At 39.8% G+C, this 23770-nt stretch overlaps 1 protein-coding gene across 1 annotated transcript in view; it reads right to left on the reverse strand.

The window, feature by feature from the left end:
- SLC9A9 (solute carrier family 9 member A9) overlaps nt 1-23770 on the reverse strand; it is a 210229-nt gene that overhangs the window by 178500 nt on the left and 7959 nt on the right. Inside the window, exons 2-4 of the mRNA XM_050902352.1 lie at nt 22122-22324; nt 17955-18032; nt 17264-17340 (exon numbers count right to left, since the gene is read on the reverse strand). Coding sequence (XP_050758309.1) covers nt 17264-17340; nt 17955-18032; nt 22122-22324 — 358 coding nt within the window. The remainder of the gene's footprint in view (nt 1-17263; nt 17341-17954; nt 18033-22121; nt 22325-23770) is intronic.

Genomic DNA, 23770 nt, shown 5'->3' on the forward strand with positions numbered 1-23770 from the left:
CCAGGAGAAAAAGCACAGATGAAAGGAGGAATCACAGCACTAAGGATTTTACATTTCCATTGCACTTTGATGTTCAGCTCTCGCTCCCCTCCCTACCCCAAGCAATCTAACACCACGGTGTGTGACTACATGCTTCTAAGTAGTTGAATCTGCCTCCAGGCACTCTCCTCCTAGTCTTCCTTGCTACATTTGAAAGATCATCTGCCTCCCCAGCATCTGTTCATGAGTGATGACGATCAATGCTAAAGAGAAAGGGCATCCCAATGGCAATTTTATCAACTGGAAATCATACATGAGGCTTTCAAAATGGGCTAGCAAGAGGAAATTAAGAATAAGTTAGACTATAATGATCAAGCAGATCAAAGAAGTGAGAAAAAGAGGGGAAAGTAATTCAGATGTCTTTTTAGAGGTAGAAAGCCCTGCGGAAAAGGAAGTATGAAGGCACAAATATCTCAGCACAGCATCTTGACACTGCGCTGTTACACATTCCCTTGAGACAGGGCCTTATATAGTATCACCATGGAAAGAAGAGAGCATTCCAGCAGGGATATTGGCTGAATAACACAGCAGTGTTTCCATCCCCAACATGTTAGAAAAAACACCAAAAGATAAATAATAAGTCCGCAAACAAGATTTTTATTAAATGACATAGTTTGTAGTCTTTGGATTGTTTAGCTTTTAGTTTGCAGTTGGATCATGTTTTCCAGTTTTTCTTCATATGAGGCATTAAAAAATAATTGACTATGAGGTTTTTGAACAACAAGAATATCCTCAAGTGTGGCACTTTAATTAAAATATCAAAGATAATGAAGTTTGCCAATAAAACCAGGTTTGATAATACAGAGGTGTGGCACACCTCTGAAACGTGTGGCCTGGCTTCAGCCATCTGTCTCCTGGCTGTTACCAAAGGTTTTTGTCCTTGCAGCACAATGGGGTTAGTTGTTTTTGAAGAGAGACATGTAGGCAGAGTTTGAATAACTAATTCTTTCAAAGCAGAACCTACCCAGAGGCCAGTACCTAATGAACAGAAGAAGAACACAGAAGAGAAACAGTTTTGAATGGTGTGGCTACAGACATCTTGTTTACAGCCCATGACAAGCTAACCTCATGGTGTGGCATTTTTTTCTCCTCAGCAGAGAAGCCCTTCCTGAGGCTCTTTAATCAGGGGGAATGTTATCTGAGAAGCTTTGTGGAACTGTTTGTCCTTCATAAAGCATTCGTGGGCAATTATTGGGAAATGTGTTAAACTGCTACCAGTGTGCTCTACTGGTGCGGAAGCAGCCTGCCTGGATGCTCCACAGCTTTCCCAGGTCAACCTAAGGAAAGAACAGCCTAGTTTAAAGAATCTATGAGAAAAATTGGAATTTTTCCTTACATTATATTGAACATTTTTACCTTTAGAACCCAATGGCTGTTTGTCTCTACCCTGCACTGAAAGCCTATGAACTGACAATTCAGCCAGAGAATGAGGGTGAATACTCTGAAGGAATGAAGTCTGAATAGCTTATGAACCTTGGGTGACCATTGCCAGCTGTCCTATTAGGCTGTGTTTTCTCCTGGCCAGACCCTAACATGGATGGACACATATTTGAGCCCTACAGATTTTACTAACAGGCGCCTGTTCTCAGGGCAAACACTGAAACCAAAGGTACCCTTCCCTCACAATGAGCTTTGATCACCAGTTGATGACGCTCTCCTTGCTACTCTCATAGCACATTGGTTTGTTATCCTGGCTTTGTTACTCTTGTTACTCTTTTTTTTCCTACTCAATTGCTCCACCAGCAGGGGAAAAGTCTTGCTACCTTCTTAGCTCCCAGATGCAGTTAAGAGATAATAATGCTCCTTCACTACATGCATACCACATGCTTTCAGCCAGACTGTGGTGTGAGGGACACATGAGGGAGTGCTTGTGGACACTTGTGGCAGACCTATTCCTGATTACATAAATTTCTTGTATTCATGGAGTACATGAACAGGACCACCTACTGCCTGTCTGATAACAACTGATATTGCCCTATAGTAATGTTAACGTATTGCAGGTCAATGTCATTAATAGATTAATCTATGCTTTCATTTAAAAAAAAATTATATACGTCATCCTTGTCATATATAAGAATTATATAGAACATCCACACCCCTGAAGAGACAGTTTTGCGGGGAGAGGAAGTTACTTTATGTTACTTTATGTGTCTTGGCTCACTGGGAAAATATGACAAAATTTATGTGCTTACAATTATCATTAGATCTTAATTTTTGGCAGGTTTAACTACTGCCTTCTCTTCCCATTTATTTTTAAGTGAGTTGTGTGTTCATGAATGTGCCAGCTTGATAGCCCCAAAGACAGAGAGCATCTGTTTGCCTATAAAGGAAATATATTTACAACATTCACTTCCACAAACTGCTCCCAATAGAGCGGTTCAGTCACACACTTGAGGGGCTAACAAGAGGATCAGTAATGTAAAACCCCCGTCATCTTGCCAAGATTACTAATTAGGCTGCAATTTGCCAGTGAGACATTGCAACTGTAATGGGTTTTGCAGTCTATTCCTTTTACTAGAAGGGCATTGTAACAACTAGTTCAGGCTTCTGAGTCACTTCCAATCCTGCAAATGTTCCCATAACTAATGCAATTTTGTTAGTGATGTCCTTAAATCATTGTGTCACGATTCCAGTAACTAAGTCCATACTTATAAAACTAAGTGAAAACATTTGAAAATCAGGCTGATTACTAACATTGTGACATTTAGGCATACTGGACAACAATTTTAGCTAAAAGACTCCCTCATATCCATGATATCCTTAGTTTTCTAATAATAGTTCATCAGAATTGTTTCATTTACTGTGTTATTCAGAATCCTTGGGTAGATCAGTGTTTGAAGAGTGACATGTAAAGGGTGATGCTTGTTTGGTAACTCATAGTATGTACCCTTACAACCAGTGCTCAAAGTTGGAGAAAAAAAAAGTGAGCGTCCTGGCTCCTGCAGACTTTGGAAGGTATTCCTGTCACACAATAAACAAGAGAGCTGGCACTGACTCTTCGTGATTTGGAATTGGAGCATTGCCTCATTCCAGTTATCCTGAATCTGGATGCCCCCAAACTAGGCCCACTATGTGGATAGGTGCCCCCACCACTAACCTAGAGAAGAGCTCTAAAAAGAAACCAGGCACTTGGAAAAAAATTTTGTTTGAGATAAAATGAAATGTTACTTTCCCTCCTCAATTTTTTCTTTAATCATCTAAAAACTAACACAAAATCTGCCTTTGGATCAGCTTGACATTTCTTCTACCCACTTTCCCCGCTTAGCCGTGTACATGAGTTCACAGGGAGTGCCGAGGAAACCCAGGCTCCGAAGTTTAACTAAATCTTGCTTTTCTCCCGCCAGCCTGACGACCTGGGCGGGATGCCGCGCAGGACTGCCGATTGGGGCGCTCACCAGGTTTCCGAGCCAAACACTCCGCCACCCCCCCCCACCCCCCCCGCCACACAAACACGACAAACAGCGATGGGGAAGGGAGGAGCGGCGGGATGGCTGCCACAGCGCGGCATTTAAGCCGTCTCTAGAGGAACAGCATATTAGAAATGCACTCCGCGCTGCGGCACCGCCTCGGCGGGCGCTTTTTGCCCGGCTGCCGGTGGGGCGGGGAGCGGAGCGGAGCGGAGCGGAGCGGGGCCGGCCGGGGCCGGGGCCTGGGCCGGCGCAGGCGCAGGCGGAGCGCGGCCGCCACCTGCTGGCTGCCGGCGGGCCCGGCCGGCGGGGGCTGCGGCCGGCGCCGAAGCGAGGTCCGGGGGGCGCCTGTGTGAGACGGGAACCAGGCCCCCACTGCTGGTGAGCCAGCAGTCCCCAGGCAGCCGTCCCATGCACGAAAGCCTGCACCATGTTAATTTTTTCTCACTGCAATACTGGATGCTATCGTTAAATACCTCTATTTGCTGTTTCTCTCGTTTATTTGTATTTTAAAAGTAGTTAAGATGCGTTTTTTCTCCTCTCTGATGCATGTGGAAAGAAATGCCGATGGCCTGTATCTCTTAACAGAGAAAAAGAGCTTACAAACAGCACAACCACACGTGCTGCATGTTAAACATACGACAAAGTTCAACAGCAAAATGGGACCATTCAGAGTCTTAATAAAAACCATGAGTAAGGCTCTTGCACTGAATGTCTGACTCAGGATCAAGCACAAATGTTGCTGTTGGCCCCAGCAGAGGGCTGTTGTGGAAAGGTGCCAAAATGGGATGGTGATTTGGACAGGAAACCAGATCCTGAGTAACCCAGCTACATCTGTAAGGCCTCTGGCTCTGGCAGTGCTCTTTGATGCTGGCCTCGCTGAGGCTGTTCTCTCTTCCATTATATGTGAATTTTTGAGCCACCTGAATGGTGATGGCAAAGAAGTGCTTTTCAGATACTCGCAGTTGTACAGCAAATGGTGTACCACAGCCCAGTGATTAGAGCAGGCCATGGGGCTTCGGAGTTGTCTCCCAGCTCTGCCGCTGACACTGTGTGAACAGCCACATCCCCTAACCTGTCAGCAAGTGCATTTTTCCATATCTAAAGTGAAAGCAATATTCTGCTTCCTAGAAATCAAGCTGAATTTAAAAGGTATTTTAACATCTTTGAATGAGAAGGTCTATGTAGTAGGCAGGTTAGACAGGTAATAATGGTATGCTATAGCACAAATTGTGGATTTCTGTATAGGCCAGATAAGATAGCATTAATAGGAAGATTACTGAAAGCTGGTTAAATCAAGTCACTCACCATGGAAAGACTTGTGGGTGGAAACTCCACTCTCCTGCTGGGCTCAAAAAGTACTGAACATTGGTTTGAAATCCAGCTGGCACTTGGTTATTAATGCTATTCCTCAGAGATGGATACTGAGATGCATTCAAAACTTGACCAGACAAGGCTCAGAGTAACCTGCTCTAACTTTTGAAGTTAGCCTTGTTTTCATCATGGGATTGGACCCGAGGTCAATTCCACCCTAAGTTATGCGATGACTGTGACAAAAGAGTGGTGAAGAGCAATCTCACTCAGAATGTTGTTTGAAGGGAGAGAAACTGAAATCAGCTGTATTCATACCCCGATGAACAATGGAGGGCAACTGCAGATGACATGATTTGCAAGAGGACTGAACAATATCAGATAGATTCTGCTGCTTTCCTAATTTCATTTTATGATACTTAAGTTCCATAGAGATTGCATAAACACACACTTTTTCATCTCCCAAAATCAAATAAATGAAGATCATTCTCAGGGAACAAACCTAATGTTTTCACGTGCAGTCTCACTTGGATTAAATCAAACAGGCAAACAGAACTCTGAAAATAATCCCTATTCCTCAGCAAAATGAGTCTTTCCTTATTTTCACCACTGAGTGGGTTGTAAGGTTAGGTGAAAGGAAGGTGAACAATTTAAAAAATATTTTGTTTTTCGTTTTCAGTCTGAGTAATAGCAATCCTCTCATACAACACAAGCGGCCTACAAAAAGGCATCGATGGTGTAGTATCTAGGTCAGTCAGTGTGCCTATGTATGACCTTACATTCTTCTTGCAGAGTCTCACTATTAGTCATTGTCTTTTTACAGATCAAGTTTTTTTTACCAGTGACATCATCCTGCTCAAAATTTGCAGCGTGCACATAAATACCACATAACAGATAAAAGCACCTATGCTCCCAATAAGGGAGAGGTCAAAAAGGAGCGGAGATTGTGGTCTTTTAACATTTCAATTTTGGTTGCTGCTAAGCTTCAGAGAGGGTGATTAGCTGGGGAGAGGTGATAGTGCAAAGAGCAAGCAAGTGCCTAATCAGTATATTACAGAAATGAAAGTGTTTTTTCCTTTTTAAGGTATGGAGCTGGCTATGAACGGAGGCTAATTAGCATTTTAAGAGCCATCTTCATGCATCAAGTCCTTGCTGCAGCAGGAAGTGAAATAATCCTAGTCATTTTTTTAAAGTAAGACTTTTTTACTGCAGACTCCATATTTCAAAAAAAGATGAGGAGAAAGAAAAGCTGCCTGGGAAGCTAATTGTTGGGTATGGGATGATGGGGACCAAGAGAATTGAATCAAAAGTGGTAGTAAAGTTGAAAGTACAAAATGGCTGAAAGGAATGGACTAGGGGCAGAATATGTTCTGCTGTAATGTATGTTATTTATAGCATCACAGAATTGTAGACTACCTTAGGTTGGAAGGGACCACAGGACATCTCTAGTCCAAATTCCTGCTCAAAGCAGGGTCAGCTATGAGATCAAACCAGAGTGCTCATGGCTTTAGCCACTGAGGTCTTGAAAACCTCCAAGGACGGAGATTGCACAGCATCTCTGGACAACCTGTTCCAATGCTTGACTGTCCTCATGGTGAAAAAGTTTTTGCTTATATAAGGTCAGACCTTTTTTAAATTACAATTTATATCTCTCAATTTGTCCTCCCACTATGCACTGCTGTGAAGAGCCTGGCTTTGTCTTCTTGATAACCTCCCCTCAAAGCCTCTCTTATCTAGGCTAAACAAGCTCAGTTTCTTCAGCTTCTTATAGGGCAAATGTCCCAGCCCCTGTCCATCTTGGTGGCTATCCACTGAACTTGCTGCAGTTTATCAACATAGTCAAATGTATGGAGTATGGAGTCAAATGTATGGAGTATGGAGTCAAATGTAATGGAGTTCATCTCAGAGGGAAAGTATTAAGAGGAGAGCCAAGACTAGGGAAACACCTTAGATGGTTCGTTGTCATCTTAATGCCCAGAAACAACCAGGAGCTGAAGAAAAACTCCGTATACTATTTAAACGTTATCTGTCTCTCACTGTGGAGAATCTGACTATCTGATCAGACCAGCTTTTGTAGGTTCTGTCTCCACTGAGCATAGCATCTATCCCAGAGCCATCATGAAATCTGGTGTGTCTACAAAACATGTCAGCCTAATAGCAGTTGTGTGCCATAAAAGATTTATCAGATGCAAACGTACTATTTGACCAACTGGCTCAGAAGAGGGATGTGCAAAATGGTGGTGGGTGGGTTAATAAAGCATCCTTTAAGTTGGCATATTATGAAATTTTCAAGGTAATGGGTAGGAGATGTGTCACCCTCTCCCTTTCTGCTCCAAGTCAAGCACACCAATGAGCTACTGCCTGTACACTTCCAAATGTTGGTCAGTATTTTATCTGTCTAACAGTAAACTGGTCAGTTTGAAGAGACTAAAGGTTGCAGGCAGCTCCATGCTACTGAAGTAGAATAGGATTTTCCTCCTCTGTTTTAAATTTCTGTTACACCTTTCACCCTGAAGCAGCTCAAAGCACTTTGCAAACAATGCACAAATTCCTGTGTACATGATTGAGGCCCATCTTGATTCAGAAGGAAGTGTGGCATGGCTTACTACCTAGCAAAGCCATACAGTTATGTATGGCCTGAAGCAATGCATAGTATGGGCTGAAGTAGGGATATCTTCCTCAGCCATATGCTTTCTGTGCAGGTTTCTCATGCAGTGTGGAAGAATATCTGTAGGAGATGGAAAAAGAACAAATACACCAGAGTCAGTATACCTCCTTCTCCTTCTGCTTTTATCTCCTCTGTCGCCTGGAATTGTTCTGAGAAGAGGGTATGCACTTCTGAGAACGGCAGTGGACTGTCAGGATATGGGGCCAGAAGTGATGCATATTTTCCATTTCACCAGCTCTGTAAAGATGTTTTCCCTGAAAGTTAATATAGAGACTGCGAGAGTAGTCTTCCAAACTTGAGACTTCCAAATGACGCTGCAGCCAAGGAAGCTGGGTTGCACAGGTGTATGGGTGGTCTATAGCCAGAGAAATAGGGGATGGCAGTCTTTGGAGACCACATTGGGTGTCAATTCTTAAAAGATCCATGAAGATCAGGGAAGAAGACATTAGGAGATCTATCCAAAAGTATTCATTCCTGCAGTAAAAAACTTCAAATTCCAAGGCAACTGGGAAGAAACTTTGTGAAAAAAACCCCAAAACAAACTCTTCCCTCCAGTGTGGGGTTTCTTCTTGGGAAATATCTGGACTTGAGTGTTTTTCCTATTGCTATTGTTCCCATTTGCAACAAATGCTATTTGCATGTTTTTCAGAAGAATGCATGATTTAAATTTTTTGCTGGATTCCTGGAGAACCTACTGGGTATCAAATACCAAATTAAACATCCTTTTGATTTTAGATGAGTCTCCTAGTATTCCAGGTTCTGTTTGTCTCTGCAGTCCCACACCTTTGGCATTCCCTATAATAAAATTCTTTCAATATCCTTAGTATGCTGAAAGGTTCTTCTGGAAGATACAAATAATTACACCCTGCTGTTCACCACATCTGTTTATGAGAAGAAAAATTGTGTTTTCTGCATGATCAACTCTGCTGCAGTAAACAATGTCAGATGTTTATTGCGAAATACCTACAAATTCTGACTGAACTTGCAGCAACACACATACTTGAATGCATCGAAGTACTCTTGGAAGAACTTTCAGCTCTGTGTGGGTGTTAGTGATCTGGGAAACACTATTTTATATCAGTGTCTTGATTTAATACAGCTTTTTATCCATAAGTTGACAGGTCATGCAAATTAGAGGCTTTTTTTACTACTTTACAACTTTTAGAACTGCTAGAACTCTCTGAGAATTATGTCTATGAGAAAGCCTCTTCCGTTTTTTACTCCCTTCACAAAATTCCTATACCCAGATATCATAGCGGGTATATATTTTCAAGCTTCTCTAAACTCCTACTTTACTAACCCATTTTGGATTCACCAAACACCTTTAAACAAAAGTGATAAGCAGGAACTACCCCTTGCAACTGCAGCTGTGATTTGCAGTTTGCAACTCCACAGACTGCAACAGAATTATTTTAGATTTGGACTGAGCAAAGACTCAAAGCTACTGCACTGGAGCGCTGAGCTGGACATTAACAACTAAACACACCAATTCTTTTCCTGCTGGGGCTCAGTGTTAGGTTGCCTTCTTTGGAGAACTCTGGAGAGACTTAGCTTGATTTTTCAGCTAAATCATGCCTGTTGAGTTTCCTCAAGTCAATGCAAAAATGGTGCAATACTGCCTCATGACTGAAAGAAAATGCCTGCATTCACTCCAAGATGGGACATGAAAGCAGCCAAAAAACCAAAAAAAGGGTACCAACACAGGTACTATACTCTTACAAAAGTTATACTACATTCAAATGAATGTCTCCTTACTAGTTTTGTCTTTATTTCCAGTCATAGGCTAAATATCTGGCTTCAAAAGATTAATAGAAATTATTAAAGCCAGACATCTGATGTTCAGGGGGTTTTATCACTGAGGAGGGCAAATGGTCTATATAATTTTTCCCTCTCTCCCCCTCAGTTAATCTGTACAGCACCAAGGAACTTTAACGCTCCCCCTCACCAGTTTCTGTTTGTACCAAAAATAAAGCTTTTATTCTTGCCTGTGGGGAGGTTAAGTATTTGCTATTTACATGTAGTGTGTGGAGGAAAGATGGACCTGGTTTCTTTTGTGTCATTTGGTGGGAACCTGCGGTAGAAAACAATATTTTAATTAGAAAAAAAATACTACTTTCCTTGTACATGAACTAATTCTGAATTAATACAAAAATGATCATCTGGGAAGGCAAGAGCTTAGTTGGTGTAGCGGCAGATAATCTGTGTATTGGTATTTGCTTAGTTTATGGAGAGCTCGGTAACAGAGAGAAGATTTTTTTCTGTTACCCTTAACCTGGCCCCATTTTTCCTTGTAGAAACAGTTTCCAAAATCCAGAAGAATCCCATAGCACTGTACAGTAGATTCAAGCCAAACAACATTTGGTTTTGCTCTGCTGAAGCACATAGCTACAACTGTTTAGTTTCCAAGTTGTAAAGTCTATCCATAGCCCTCAGATGAGAAAGAATAGTCAGATTATAAAATCAATTCTGTTTCACATCAGCAGACCCCGTTTGTATATTCCGTTAAGCTTCAGTCAGAAAGTAATATAAAACACAACCATAGCCTAACTAAACATCCATCTAGCATTTGCCAAACTACCAAAGTATCTATGAAATTAAAAAAAAAAAAAAAAAAAAAAATCCCCAGAGTCATGCAGTGCTCAGTAAACATTAACTATTGTATGCTGAACCTCTCAGGTGTGTGCTGCCGCATGCTTAATGAGAGATGGAACCTGTGTCTACTGAGAATATGTCAGTATATCAGCATATCAATAGTCCTGGCTCATGTTCCTATGAGGCCAGAGCAAGCTACTTGTTGAGAAGAAGGTTGTAAAATAAGCTGACTTTTCAGGAGGAAATGAGTACAACATACACACACACACACACACACACACACGCACAAAGTCATGCTTTTTTTTTGTTTGTTTTGAAAGACTGGTTTCTACTAAAAATTATTAATTGTAAATAGTCTGTTTAAATGGTATGCCAGTGGAAGGAATTTGTCTCCTAACCTTTAGAAGTACGTTTGGATAGGTATACTGATGAGAGAACTAAATCTTTGACTGTATAGTTATGTTAGGATGCATCATACCCATGTAAACTGTGTAAAGAAAAGTTGAACTTTTCTTGCTACTGCTGCTTTTTAGCAACACTGTTATTAATTCAGCCCATCCCTTCCTCCTTTAGGAGGCACAAAGAGGGGCTGTCAAAAGTGTGCGGTTAAGAGTGAAGAAAAAACATTTTCATGTGATGATAGAATCTCAATACCACGGACATTTGAATGGAAAATGTCTACTTTTACAGAAAGGTTATGATGGAAACCCCAATCTCATGCCTTTTTTTTCTCAAAAATATCTGGAGTGGTATTTGATATTTCTTGATATTTCTTTCCTTCTCTCTGATAAATTTGTATTTATATATGTGTATGTCTGTGTATAGAAATAAAAAATCTTTCAAACAAAACCATTTGAGATTCAGTTTTTGAAAGAAAGAATTTAGAAAATATTATTATATTATACTATAATCTCAGCTTTCAGCGATCATATGCAACAAGCATTTGAATATTCATTTGTAGAATGGTGAGGAATGGCAAGGGAAAGGATTCTTGACTGCCTATGAGAATCAAGTATGATGACTTATTCCTTACACTTTAATTTAAATGTCAGAAGAGATTTCTTTGTCCAAACTGTTAGTCACTGCAGTTAAACACAGATGCACAAAGAAATATTTTGATTCTATGTGGTTTTTTTAATTAGAAGTTCACTTTTAAGCACTGATTACCATGAAACAATCTGATATGCTTATTCTAAAGCAAGCATCCATGCGCTCACAGACTTGTACTGGAATTAATCAGGCCAAACTAACTAACTTTGGCTCTAGTTGGAATATGGAGAAGTCCTATCTCTCCAGCCAGAGAAGGCTATGCAAATTGACTAGATAACATAAACACCTACATCTTTCCCCTTAAAACAGTGATGATCTCGGAATGACTCTTCGTAACACCAGTATTATCAGCTGTTTGTATTTCATAACTTCACTGTCTTGAAACTACAGTTAGTCTATTTTTTTCTGATCCAAACCCTATTTTATATCTCAGCTTTATTCAAGCAAAATTCTCACTGCAGCCACAAAGACAGATCAAACTTGGCCTAAGTTGTCTGCAAATACATTTGAGTTGCACACTCAGAGAGCTTTAAATTCCAGAAAAATCAGGCCTTGCCAAATGTACTAGGCAGGCTGGAAAAATATCAGTAAGTGACTGCAAACATACTGCATTCTGAATATCTAAAATGTGGCTTTGGCATTGCAATTTGAGAGAACCCAAGTGAAACTGAATCAAAAATCACAGATAAGGCCAACTTTATGATGTCAGTGCTCCTGTGCATAGGTATCTTGGCCCTGGCTGGCACTGAGAATGCTGATTTAAGAAGTCAAGATGATTTCAAGGGGGGAGAAATGCAAATCTTTCTAATCCCCCTGCTACTCAGTAGCTCATATGTTGCTCTGATAGGTTGTTACCATAGCGTCAAGATTTTTCCAAATACTTGAGCACTCTTCCATTATCAAAATTGAAAATATCTATCACGGGCATCAATTCTAGAAGATGTATCCCATCAGATAGCACAGTTTATTAAAAGTAAAATCTAAGGGAAGAGAACACTATTCCTTGCAGAGACTGAAGTTAGGTCCTTCTCCCTGCCTCTTCCGAAAAGGTAAAAAAAAAAAGAAAAAAAAAAGGCAAGAGTGGGGTGGATGTTCATTGAATTTTTCAGCAGCCCAGTTTTCATGGGCTCACTGAGTACCATCAGCTCAGTGCTGCTTCAGCTTACAGTCAGTCATCAATACACAGCTAATATCCAGATATACATTGCAAAGATGGAATAACCCCATGCAACAGTCACACAGGAGTGTGACTGGCTACATAGCTATGTGCAGAAAACCCCTGGAGTCCTGGAGGATATCAAGTTGAGCATGAGTCAGAAGTGGACTTCATAATTGCAGCTACGAAAGCTAACTGCAAACCATGTTGCGTTCATGGAAGTATAGTGAGCAAGTCAAGAGAAGCGATTAGTCTCTTCTTGGCACTTGTGAGGTGGCATCTGGAATAATGTGTTCAGTTTTTGACCCCCAGTACAAGAAAGACTGATAGGAGACAGTCCAGCAGAGAACCACCAAGATAATTAGGGGGCTGATAGGCATGATGTATGAGAAGAGACAAAGGGCTGAGTTATTTCAGCCTGGAGAAAAGCAGCTTAGCTTTCTCTTGTAACTAGGAGGGGAGCTAACTGCTGTCTTCAACTAATAGGTGGTTATAGAGACAATGAAGCCACCTTCTGAGGAGTGCATAGTGAAAGAATGGGAGGCAACGGTTACAAGGTGAAGCAAGGGAAATTCTAATTGGATATACAGAAAAACAATCTTTGTAGTGAGGGTGGTTAAGACTGGAACAGGTTTCCCAGAGAGCCAGTGGAATTTGCATTCTTGGAGATACTCAAAACTTGGCTGGACAGGGCCCTGAGCAACTGGATTTAAGTTTGAAGCCAGTCATGCATTTATTAGGATGTTGGACTGCAAACATCCAGGCATTGCTTGCAACCTAAATTATTCTCTGAGTCTATGAAACTCAAGTAGTCTGCTACAGCAAGAGACTGCCCACCCTGTATCAGAGAAAGCCTCAGAAAGACTTAACCTGTATGATTTTTCTTAGGAGTAAAGAGCTGTCTCACTGATCATCCCACACTATTCTTCAGGAGATGGGAAGCTGGAACCACTGGCAGAGAAAAGATCTGTTGAGAGACTGGATCTTATATGATCTTATATCATGCAGATCCAGAGTCAGCAGACTCTGTTCACCATGAAGGGGACAACTTCAGCAATTCTGCAAAGCCAATATGGCTTGGAGTGGGGGAATTTCTCCTTTCCCTCATGGGATCTCTCTGCATGGATCCTTGCTAGTCAGACTTGGTGCAAAGAGCATAATTTGGCCTAGCCGGGAGAGGTTGGGAATTACTATAACTTGCATGCGTGTTAAGTGGCTGAGGACAGTATTACAGCTAACATGGGCAGGCATTCCTAAGAGCAGTATTTAGTTGAAAGCAATGGTGTTTCAGCACTGCCTTCACTAAAAAAAAGCAATCCCTCTTACCCCTCCTTCCCCTGCCCTCAGTGGGAATATCTGATTATAGCCTTCTCACTTAAATTCCACACAGTTCCTCTTTCTTGATGCCAGAAGAGAGCCTTTCACACAAAAGCAAGGATTTACAAAGAGGAGACAGGCACCATTGTATCGGCGTGTTCTGTGGCAACTTCTTAGCACTCTAAGAGTTTGCAACAATCCAAATGATGTTCCTGTTCTTTATTAATGATATTTCCCAGCTGTTTCTGGTTTACAAAGGAGGTCTGGTCCTTCTTTGTTACAGGCTGTAGCCTGTCACTACAGCAAGCCCCACAGGAGGAGTTCACAACGGGGTGCTTTGTCATTCCCTCAGGCAGGAAGAGCACAGTCCCAATCAGAGGCTGCAGATACACAGAGTCTAAGCCCATGTATATTGATGTACTGTACATGTATATGTGCTGTGCATATACAATAAAAACTAAGCACATCTTAAATCATACCTATGCACAAAATATTTGTCTACAGCAATGCAATCTAGAAGTACCTTAGGGTTCTGTCCTTTCTTTTGTAACAACTATAGCTCTTCATCCCTTCTCTCGTAGGACATGTTTGTCTTTTAGGACTTATTTTTAATTCCCTTCAGTAAAGTTTTTATATCATCTTTCTTCTTCATGCACTCATCATCTCATTCTTATCCTGACGTGTACATTATGCAAACATGCTTCACATTCACATAAGCCCTATTCTGAATATATTACTGCCTTCTCTGCAATGATTTCAGTGGGGGTTGTGGGTTTGTATGGAAACAGTACAAGACCCAGTGCTGCTCAGTGCTTACTCCTCTACCTTAGGGTTTCCTTTGGAACTTTATCCCTGACTATGGGCTTGAACTTTGAATTGCTAGCAGGAATTGTTCCTAGTACGAACTTTCTGTAGTAGATTCTATCTGCATTTATTCTGTTTTAGGTAAAATAACATAGATACAGGAATGACAGTATTTGGAATTTAGGCTAAACTCAATATATTACGTTTCTTTTAACAAGCTTATCAAAGCTGCTCTGGCATTTTTCATTTACAAAGGGTAATGACACAAGTCAGAGCTCATAAACCAAATGCATGTTTAAGAGCATCACTGGGCTGGACAGCCCTACTGCTTTTCTGCAGTTTCACAGAGCTATTAGCAATTGGTTTACAGGAAAGAAATGTTCAAAGGCTAAGACAAGTGAGAGCAAGCATAGGAAGAGTCCTAATGAGATCCAGAACCACTGTTACCTCAGTAATGTGCTAGCATTCAGCTCAAACTGTTATCAGGATGTAGATTTTTTACTGAATTTATAATTCCAACCTTAGGGGTGCTATTTGCCATATAAATGGGTATGAAAAGAAGCAACTCCAAGAGCTAGGGTCATATGGAGGTGTATATTACTGCAAATAAAGACAGGGGAAAAATATGAGTGGTGTAGCTGTCCAAGCTGTGATCTTCATGGATCTATGAGCAGGCATTCACCCCCCAAGTGACAATGCTGTGATACTGATGTTTCTCTTTTATGTGGATAAGTGCTTTTGGAGCTCTATCACAAGCTGTAGAGCCTCACAAAGAAATGAATAGAGTGGTTTAAATGTAGGGACATCAAGCAACCAGGCAGGAAATTGTTCTGATTGTTTAATTACGTCATTTTGTGGAATCCTGTATATTCTGGGTCTTTAAAACTCCATGCCTGTTCCCGTTAGAAAAGAAGGTTCCCCAAGATCCAGAGCTTTCTGCCTCACATCCTTCTGCGGAGGAGAACAAGCAATAGGAGAGGTGAGAGGATGAGGTGCCATTTCTTAAGGAAAGCAAAATTTCAGGAAGAAAAGCAAGATTAAGCTTTTCCTCTCCAATAAGTGAGACACATGGCACACTGTCTCCTGGAGTTACAGATTTGTGTCTGAAACTGAAGGTATCATTTCTCCTTAGCCCATAGATGTTCAGCAGTTTTTCTTACATGAAGGGGAAACAGCCACATACAGAGCTTACACTCCTTTGTATTTCAGCACAGAAGGTGATAATACTTTGAATGTTGCTTTTCATTGTGGAGTCTAAAATTTCCTGACATTTGGAATGACCATAGCTTGCAGAACATTTAGTAGCCACAGCGCTTCAGGTACATTATGCTTACTAAGCTACTTGATATTAGGAATCTAGGATGTCAAGATAGATGTGATGACATACCCATAAAAGAACAGTTTTAACATCATTGAACTCTAAGTAATAGGTCATTCATGTGGTTTACTATTATCAAAATGACATTAAAGAAGAAAGTTCCATCTTACAATAATGCCAACAAGGAGCTTATATCTTGATGCAGCACATACATCTTTACTTAAACGTCCATTATAAAGAAAGGGAAGACAGAAATAAAAAATTAATTGCTTCTATAATTTGAAAGTGCAGGTACACTAGGTACAGAATTTTGACCAGTTTTAAATTCAAGCACCCTCACAAAACCTGAAATGTTTCCATAAATCTTTCCATATCATGCAGAGATGTAAATGGTACATTTCAGAGTTCTACAGCCCAGCTCAAGCAAGTCCTACAAGATGCAGTGTACTTCCTAGTCTAAAACTTGAACACCAGACAGTTCCATGACTTTTTCCCATTTTGACTCTGCACAATCCCAGCAAGATCAAGGCCTCTCAGCAAGACTTACTCACTTACATGCAGCACTGCTCCATCACCTCCACAGACCATACAGACTCAGCTAGCTCAGCTGTCTCTGCACCACTCCGTAGCACAGAAATGCCATGGGATGCCTAATGATGCTAAGGTTAAACTGTGAATAGTGCATGCTTCTCTCAGTAAGGCTCTGTGCTGGCACAGATACCCACTCACTGCAGAATCCAACTCTGGTCATTTGTTTTCACCTGCATCAGGAATTTTCCCGGAACATGAGTGCTGAAGTGTCTGTGTGGTATTCATAAATATTGTGAAACACATGCACTTTTAAGATCCAAAAGGATTTTTAAATGGTTTGTTTAATTTTGACTGAGCTAATTAAACAGACAAACAAAAGTTTCAAATCATGCCAGCCTGGAAATATATAATCCATTTCTGACTAGCAAATATTTTCTTTAATTAGGCAAATTTTGAAACAAAATCAGAAGCTTTTCACTAAAGAAGTACGGAAATAAAACAATCTGCTTTTTTCCCTTCCTCTTTTTCTACAGAAGCCATTTAGTCATATCCAGGCTAAATTCACACATAGTTCCAGACTGAGGCTTTTCGCGTGATCTTCAACTAAAAAGCCTTTGAAATTACTCCAGTTATTTTACATATATGCCACTAGGTATCTGTTCCTCCCCCTTTTGAGATTTAAAGTCCTTCCTCTTCTGTTAGAGATCTGCTCTCCTCTAGAAGGAATTCTGATTACAAGCATGGAATTTCAATCGAGAGAATGGTTCTGTTTCTCAGGACAGATAGTTAAAGCTACAGGGTTGTAGAAAGCAGTTCATGCTTACATCAGTCACAGGCCAGAAATGAAGGACATAATTTCCTGAATGCCCTGGACAGTTCTTACTATCCAAGAGCTTTGCCTTTTGCATCTCAGCATTCCCTGATAAGGAATTACTTTATCTGTTACACAAGTTGTGAAGTATATTGACCATGCAGGGTCCACAATTCTTCTTACAGCTTAGTTTTTAATTGAAAAAAATACCAAGCACTAATAATGACTTCAGCAATAACAGCAGAAGGCATTCACTTACCCTATGACAATGCAGGAGATGGCAGTTCCCAAAAAGGCGTAGGTTAAAATCGATCCTAAGTTACGAAAAAAATGTCTCTGGGGGAGAAAGTTTGAAAAAAAGTCCTTTGTAATACAGTCAATAGAAGAGCGTTCAGACCAAGTTGAAACACTGCATCTAGAAGTGCCATTTGTTACAACCCATATCTCAAATATAAGATGAAACAATATAGGCTACATCAATTATTTTGGAAAATACAATTTAAGATGATTAATTTTTTGCCTGGTGGAATGCCATCGAAATTCCCTCTTTTATGTATCCAGCCAAATGCTTCAGGATCATAACAGAAGTTCACATTGAAAGTAACTGATGCAAACAGTATCATAACCCCATCCCTTGAACAAAGTCAGTCCTGATCACGCAGTATGTAAAACACAGATAAGCTGCTGCCTACATGCAGTGTCACCAGATCCAAAGAGGTCTTTTCTGAAAACAGGAATGCCCAAGTGTTATAAACCGCACAATCAAATCTTTGCACAGATGCAGAAAGGGAGCAGAATGAGATCCATACATCTTTCATTTTCTTCCATTCCTATCAAGTTCTTCCCACGCAATATAATTAACTGACTCTTTTCTCTGTCACTGGCCTGTTGGATCTACAGAGTAGCAATCACATTCAGTCACTTTTGTAATATAAGAAAGAGACACATACCTTCTTTAAACTATATCCAGCATGAAATATAATAGGTGGCAGCAAAATATTGAAGAAGATGGAAGGATCAAATGTCATCTGCCAGAAGGGACAAAAGAGAGGGTAAGGACAAATAAAGTAGCATTTAATGTGATAGGATAGGTTTTAATTGTAACTTCTTATCAGGATTAATCTCAGGATCAGCTTCAATGTCTGCAGGCCAGAATGTTATTCTGAGTTGTTTTCTTACAAGTATTAATGTGTAGTTCCTTACTGCTTATATATGTAGAATACTACTTGAAAAGCATTCCTTAAAGAAGGAAATCAGTCATGCACTATTTTACAGGGAACACATACAAGCAGTGTTACCTGTGATAGTATCTGCACTACCAGACATCCAACTTGACAGTCCCATGGCTTAATTCCTGGTTCAGACAAGGACTTCCTGTTCAGTTTCAGGACAGGCACATCATCAGTGTTGTGCCTCAATTCCCCACGTACAGAATGGCAATAAAAGAAAAGGCCTACACTACCAAAACCGATGTAAAGTTTCCTTTGAAGCCTATTTATTTAGGCACAGACAGAGCTCGCTAATGTTGCTTAATGAACCACTGGCTGTCAGCTAATATGTGCTTTCTTGAACTACTGCACATGAAAACTGTGCACACTTTGACCATCTTCATTACTTCACTTGAGTTAACCCAAAAGTGATCAAAAATATATTTTACCTCACATTTTCAGCAGGCAAGGAACATTCATGTGGCTAGGTAATGTAGCTCAGATGTGACATAACTCATTAAACTATAATTGTATAATCAGTTCTGCTAACCTGCTAGCACAGGTTTCTATTGTCCTAAAGTTTCTCAGTAAATCTGCTGACTGCTTCTTTAGCATCATTTCCATTGTAACACATCTTGTAAAATATAATTGGTCCAATCCAGTCAATCAGTTTTGGCCTGACTGCAAGAAAATCAGCTCTAGACTCTCCACAGTAACTAGCTATTTCTACTTCCTAGCAAAATGTAAGTTTAGCAAAGCAAAAATTGTCCTTTTTGGCAAAAGGACTGCCTACACAGTCATGAAATTCACAAATGGCATAAGCCTTTTCTTCCAGATTTAAATTTGAGGGTTTTGTGATGGCCTTAATTATTAGCAGCTCAACTAATTTACCAGTAACATCCTCAGTTCCTTGCTGTTTTTTCTATTTCTGTATGTGCTGACACTGTAAGTCATATTGTCATGGCAATTAAACTGTAATTTGCTTCTGGTGACAGTTATCTCTCTCTGTGTTACTGAAGATGCAACATATCACTGTGTTAGAAAATCTGAGAGACACTGATGCTGTCCTATTGCCTACATATCTTGTATCTGTTTTATAGGCAAAGGGGTTTCCTTATATCCTCAATAAGCTAAGGACTAGATTCAGCCATTCTGCAAAGACTAACTGGATTTTCTGCAAAGACATAGCTAAGGCGCTATTTGCTTTGAGAACTGAAGGTATGCTACTGGGTTAGTCTCTTCGTGGTTCCTGTTCCAAGCCACTGGCTGGCACAGCAGCAGACACCACTTTGTCCTCTGTTATACAGTTTTTTACACTCAAATGCCTGTGTAATGTCAGCCCTGTTCATGTGAAACATACATTTTTATTTCTACAACAGCCAGAAACAGTTTATAAAATACCCATTAAAATTTTTAAAGTAATGCTAGAATGAGGATGATGTTAGGCAAGGCAAAAAGTTCTTATTCCAGCTGTTGTTAGTACACTGTTCATATTTGCCTTCAACTTCAGGCACAGAGAGAGACCAAGGACAATGTTCAGTCACTGCAATTCATTACAAGTAGCTTTCAATAAAATAGAATCCTGTTTAAAACCACAGCATTGCTGGAGAAAAAAAATATTTTAATAAGCCTGTGTGCTGTTTACTGTTCTGTCAGCACGCTATATTATACCAATACTTTTAAAAGAGACAGGATGTAATTAATGCAAAGGCTTGCAGCTTCTTTGTTCAGATAAAGTGATATTTTAAGGCTACAGTATTCTAGATGAATTATTTAGCTTCAAAACAGTAAGACCTGCCTACAAAATTACTTCTGTCTTCTTACTAACAGATAGCTTGATTTGATAAACAGGAAGTGAGAGCTCAGCCTTTTTTTCCATTCTGCTTACTTTGAATTATAAAGTTGAAAAAAACTAGCTGGCAAATAATGTGCCAGCAACTTTAGCTATGGTGGTAACTTCATTGAAAACATGATAGAAAAAGGATTTTCTTCATTTATGAACAAACAGCCTCAAATGTTAATTTTGGAATTAATTCAGCAAATACATTAAAATATTTTTTCCATAGGCATCAGAAATACTGACTGCATGTTTTATTATTCAAAACCATGTTCTAAAGAATACACGTTTGTAAGTCATGGCACAGTCTATTCTTTCTGATAAACGCACTTAGTAAACTCTTATACTGAGGTCAAAAGGGAATTACAGTTGTACAAAAACCAGAGCATGGTGTGATCATGTTTTCTGGTTTTTATGTTAGTGCTTTTGCCAGTCAGGAAGGCTGCCAGGCATTGTTATTGTCTCCTAAATACTGTTGAATTCCTCCCTCTTTCCTTTTTTATTTATTTTCTTTTTAAGAGGGCATTTGCCAGTTAATTTTAAAGGAAAAAGGAGTAAAAATCCAGGCAGGCTGAGGCTTCTCCAGTAATATAGAGAAACCGACAATTCACAGTTGAGACTTTTAAGAATCTTCCAGCAAAGTGAGACTATGGAAAGAAGATTGGGCAATCCCCTGTAAGGGCAACAGAAACTTCTGTGCGAGTTAGTGTTCCTCCTTTCTCATAACACAAGTCAGCTTCAGTATACCAGGTTTGATGAAGATGTTCAAATGTAACGGATTAGTACATATGCCTTGGAAAATAAACACACACTTGGACTAAGACAAACCTCTTGCAACCAACTAGCAGGAAAAAGGATGAAGATTCAGCAAAATCTGACTAGTCTGCCACAGTATTTTCCTGTCTCCACCCACCACAGCTCTAATAGTCCTTGACAGTCTAGTTCTTTCTGAGAATGGCAAGAGTCGGGCAGTAACGACAGACAGGCACACAATGGTGCTGCATCAGCAAGGAATTTGAGCAGATGGTTAAATCCTAATTCTGCTGAGTTCCCCAGTGTACATTCTAAGCATAACTTTAAAGTTTTTATGATAACCACTATAATACACAGGAACATGCGTTCCTGTGCTAGATAAACAATAATACTTGGAAAAAAGCAAACTAATATATTGCAATATTGTAAAAAAACACTGGTAAGGGCTTAGAAGCTTCATGTGAATACGTGATGTTTTTGAGCATAAAATCCAGGTTTTAAAAAGTCCCTCTGCACTCACGAGTTCTTTAAATTGCTGTCATTTTCAAGAAAGTGAATGTTACAAGAAGTAAATATTGCAAGGGTGGGGAAAGAATATACTAACAAAGTAAAATATTTTAATATTTATATACTGGAAAACAGAAAAGGCCATGACACTGTAAAAGATTCTGTAAACTTCCTCCCACACTTCCCTTTTTGCATCCAGCCTGAATTGCCACTATGCTGTCTCCCCAAGCTTGGGGATAGCCAGTGAAATCACTGCTAAGGACCACTGCAGTGCTGAATGAGTGTATGAGAATGTTGTAATGCATTTAAGCATTATAAAACCCCCACTTATCTATGGAAGTTTACATATTTACAAGTTTATATGTTGTAAAATGTTTAGAGTTTGTAGGTACCTCTGCTGTATACAGGAGGTAAACCTCCCTTGCATTATGCGATCAGAGCAAGTCACTTTTAAGACAGAGGACAAATAAAGAAATCAGTGGTGTTTATGAAGTTTTGGTGGTGATGAATCCAGGGTAACAGCTGCATCTGCAAGTGAACTCAGTGTCTGCAGGAGGTGGGACTGTCATCTAAAAGAGTTCAGGCAACTATTCTGCAAGCATACAGCCAGCTGTGTGCTAAATGATGGTCAGGTTTTTACTGCACCTTATTTCCTTTCCTGTTCTCCTTCCTCACTTACCCTTCTCACCCTATATTCAGAATAGCCTCTCTCTCTGTGTCACATTTTAGCTTGAAACTTGTTTTCCTCTCTTGAGGGTGTAAAGAAAAGAAATATCTTACACAGTTTAGAACACAAATAAGATAGGTTTTACCTTTTGAAGCATTGCATTGCCCTGGTGACCATTGACATTGTGGTGGCTGATCTCTCTTTTGTATTGATATTCATAGACCTGATTAGTTATATTAATAAGTAGAGTGGATGGCCCAGATTTCAGCTTGTCACATTCATAAACAGTTCCACTTTCAACATCTGATGCTTTTGTTGCATATCGTATAATTAATCCCATTACAAGGCCTGGAGAGTAAAAAAACAAACAAACAACACAAAACCAAAGAGATTCAGGTATTTTTAAGTATCTGATGCTACACAATTACTGTCTTGGAGAAAAATGAACTCTATTAAAGCTAGGACACCACACTCTCAGTGTTTCCACCTTCACAGAGGTACACCTCACTCAACACTTCATGGATGACCATAAAATATTCTTCCAAAATGGTCATTTCATTAGAATACAGATGTTGGTTTGACATATGCTCAGTTGTACTCCCATTTTTGTGATCCAGTTGCTGGAATCATTCTGATATAGTTATTAACTGAGTTGCTCATCCACCGCATTTTCAATAAATATTTAGAGAAGGGGGATACCTGCATAACTAATGTGCTGTACTGAGCATATAAAAATCAGCTGTGCTTTTGGTAATTTTACACACTTCATTTGTGGGGCAAAACTCTGACACAGTATCCTCAGGCACATTCTGCTTTCTGTAGAAGACTGTGTATTTTTGAGACTGTATAAACATGGGAAAATAAAAGCAGGAAGAAGGAAAGGAAGGTTAAGACTGGGATTAATTGATTTGATTATCTACAATTTAGGACTCTTATCTAAGATAGACATTTTGGCTCCCTTTACAGTTAACAGAGAGGAAAATGTACTGCAATTGTCCTCGGGAAGGTACGCTTCTTTCTGTTGCCTCTAGTGGGAGGTTGCATGATTACTTCAGGAGAGGTGACTAATATTTAGCTAGATAATATTACTGAGATTATTTCCACCCTCAGAGACTTGGATTTGGTTTCAAATTTAATTTCCATGCTTCTTTTATGTCCTATGTGCTTTAAGTCCCATGTATATGATGAACAGATTTACAGTTACTGATTATGAACACATTCATAAAATGCTAAGAATGCTCAGATTAAATATTGATGGAAGACATCTAAACATCTAGATAGATATACTTACTAATGAAAGATAAGAAAGAAATTAAATTACAGGAAATAGCTGATAAGCATCTGAAAAATATGATGTTAAAGTTTTATCCAGTAATCAGATGCCATGGTGATAAAAGTAATCATAAATGCCTAGAGAGATAAATAGGATGTCTTTGTTATTGTCGCATTTTCCCGTAACAGAGACTCTCTGAACTGCAGATTTCTAGCATACATGTAAGGCAAGTTTGTAGCTTTCTGGACTGGTGCTACAACAGAGTAACAGCTGTATTGCTTGTTTAGGATGCATATGGATTTATGCTTGTTTTGTATCTATTGTTTAGTATGCTTGGTTTCTTTAAATGGTAGAGGATTTAGATAAGCAGTAGAAAATCCCAAGGCTAGTTTCTTAAGTTATACAGCATTTGTGCATAAATCAGATAATAAATCTAGCGGTAGTAAAAGACAGAATTCCTCAAAATTTTAGAGGAAAGCACGTGTGGGAAAAGGGAAGCAAGCACTGCATGCGCTACTATG

Source organism: Gymnogyps californianus, chromosome 10, assembly GCF_018139145.2.
Source record: "Gymnogyps californianus isolate 813 chromosome 10, ASM1813914v2, whole genome shotgun sequence".
Lineage (NCBI taxonomy): Eukaryota > Metazoa > Chordata > Aves > Accipitriformes > Cathartidae > Gymnogyps > Gymnogyps californianus.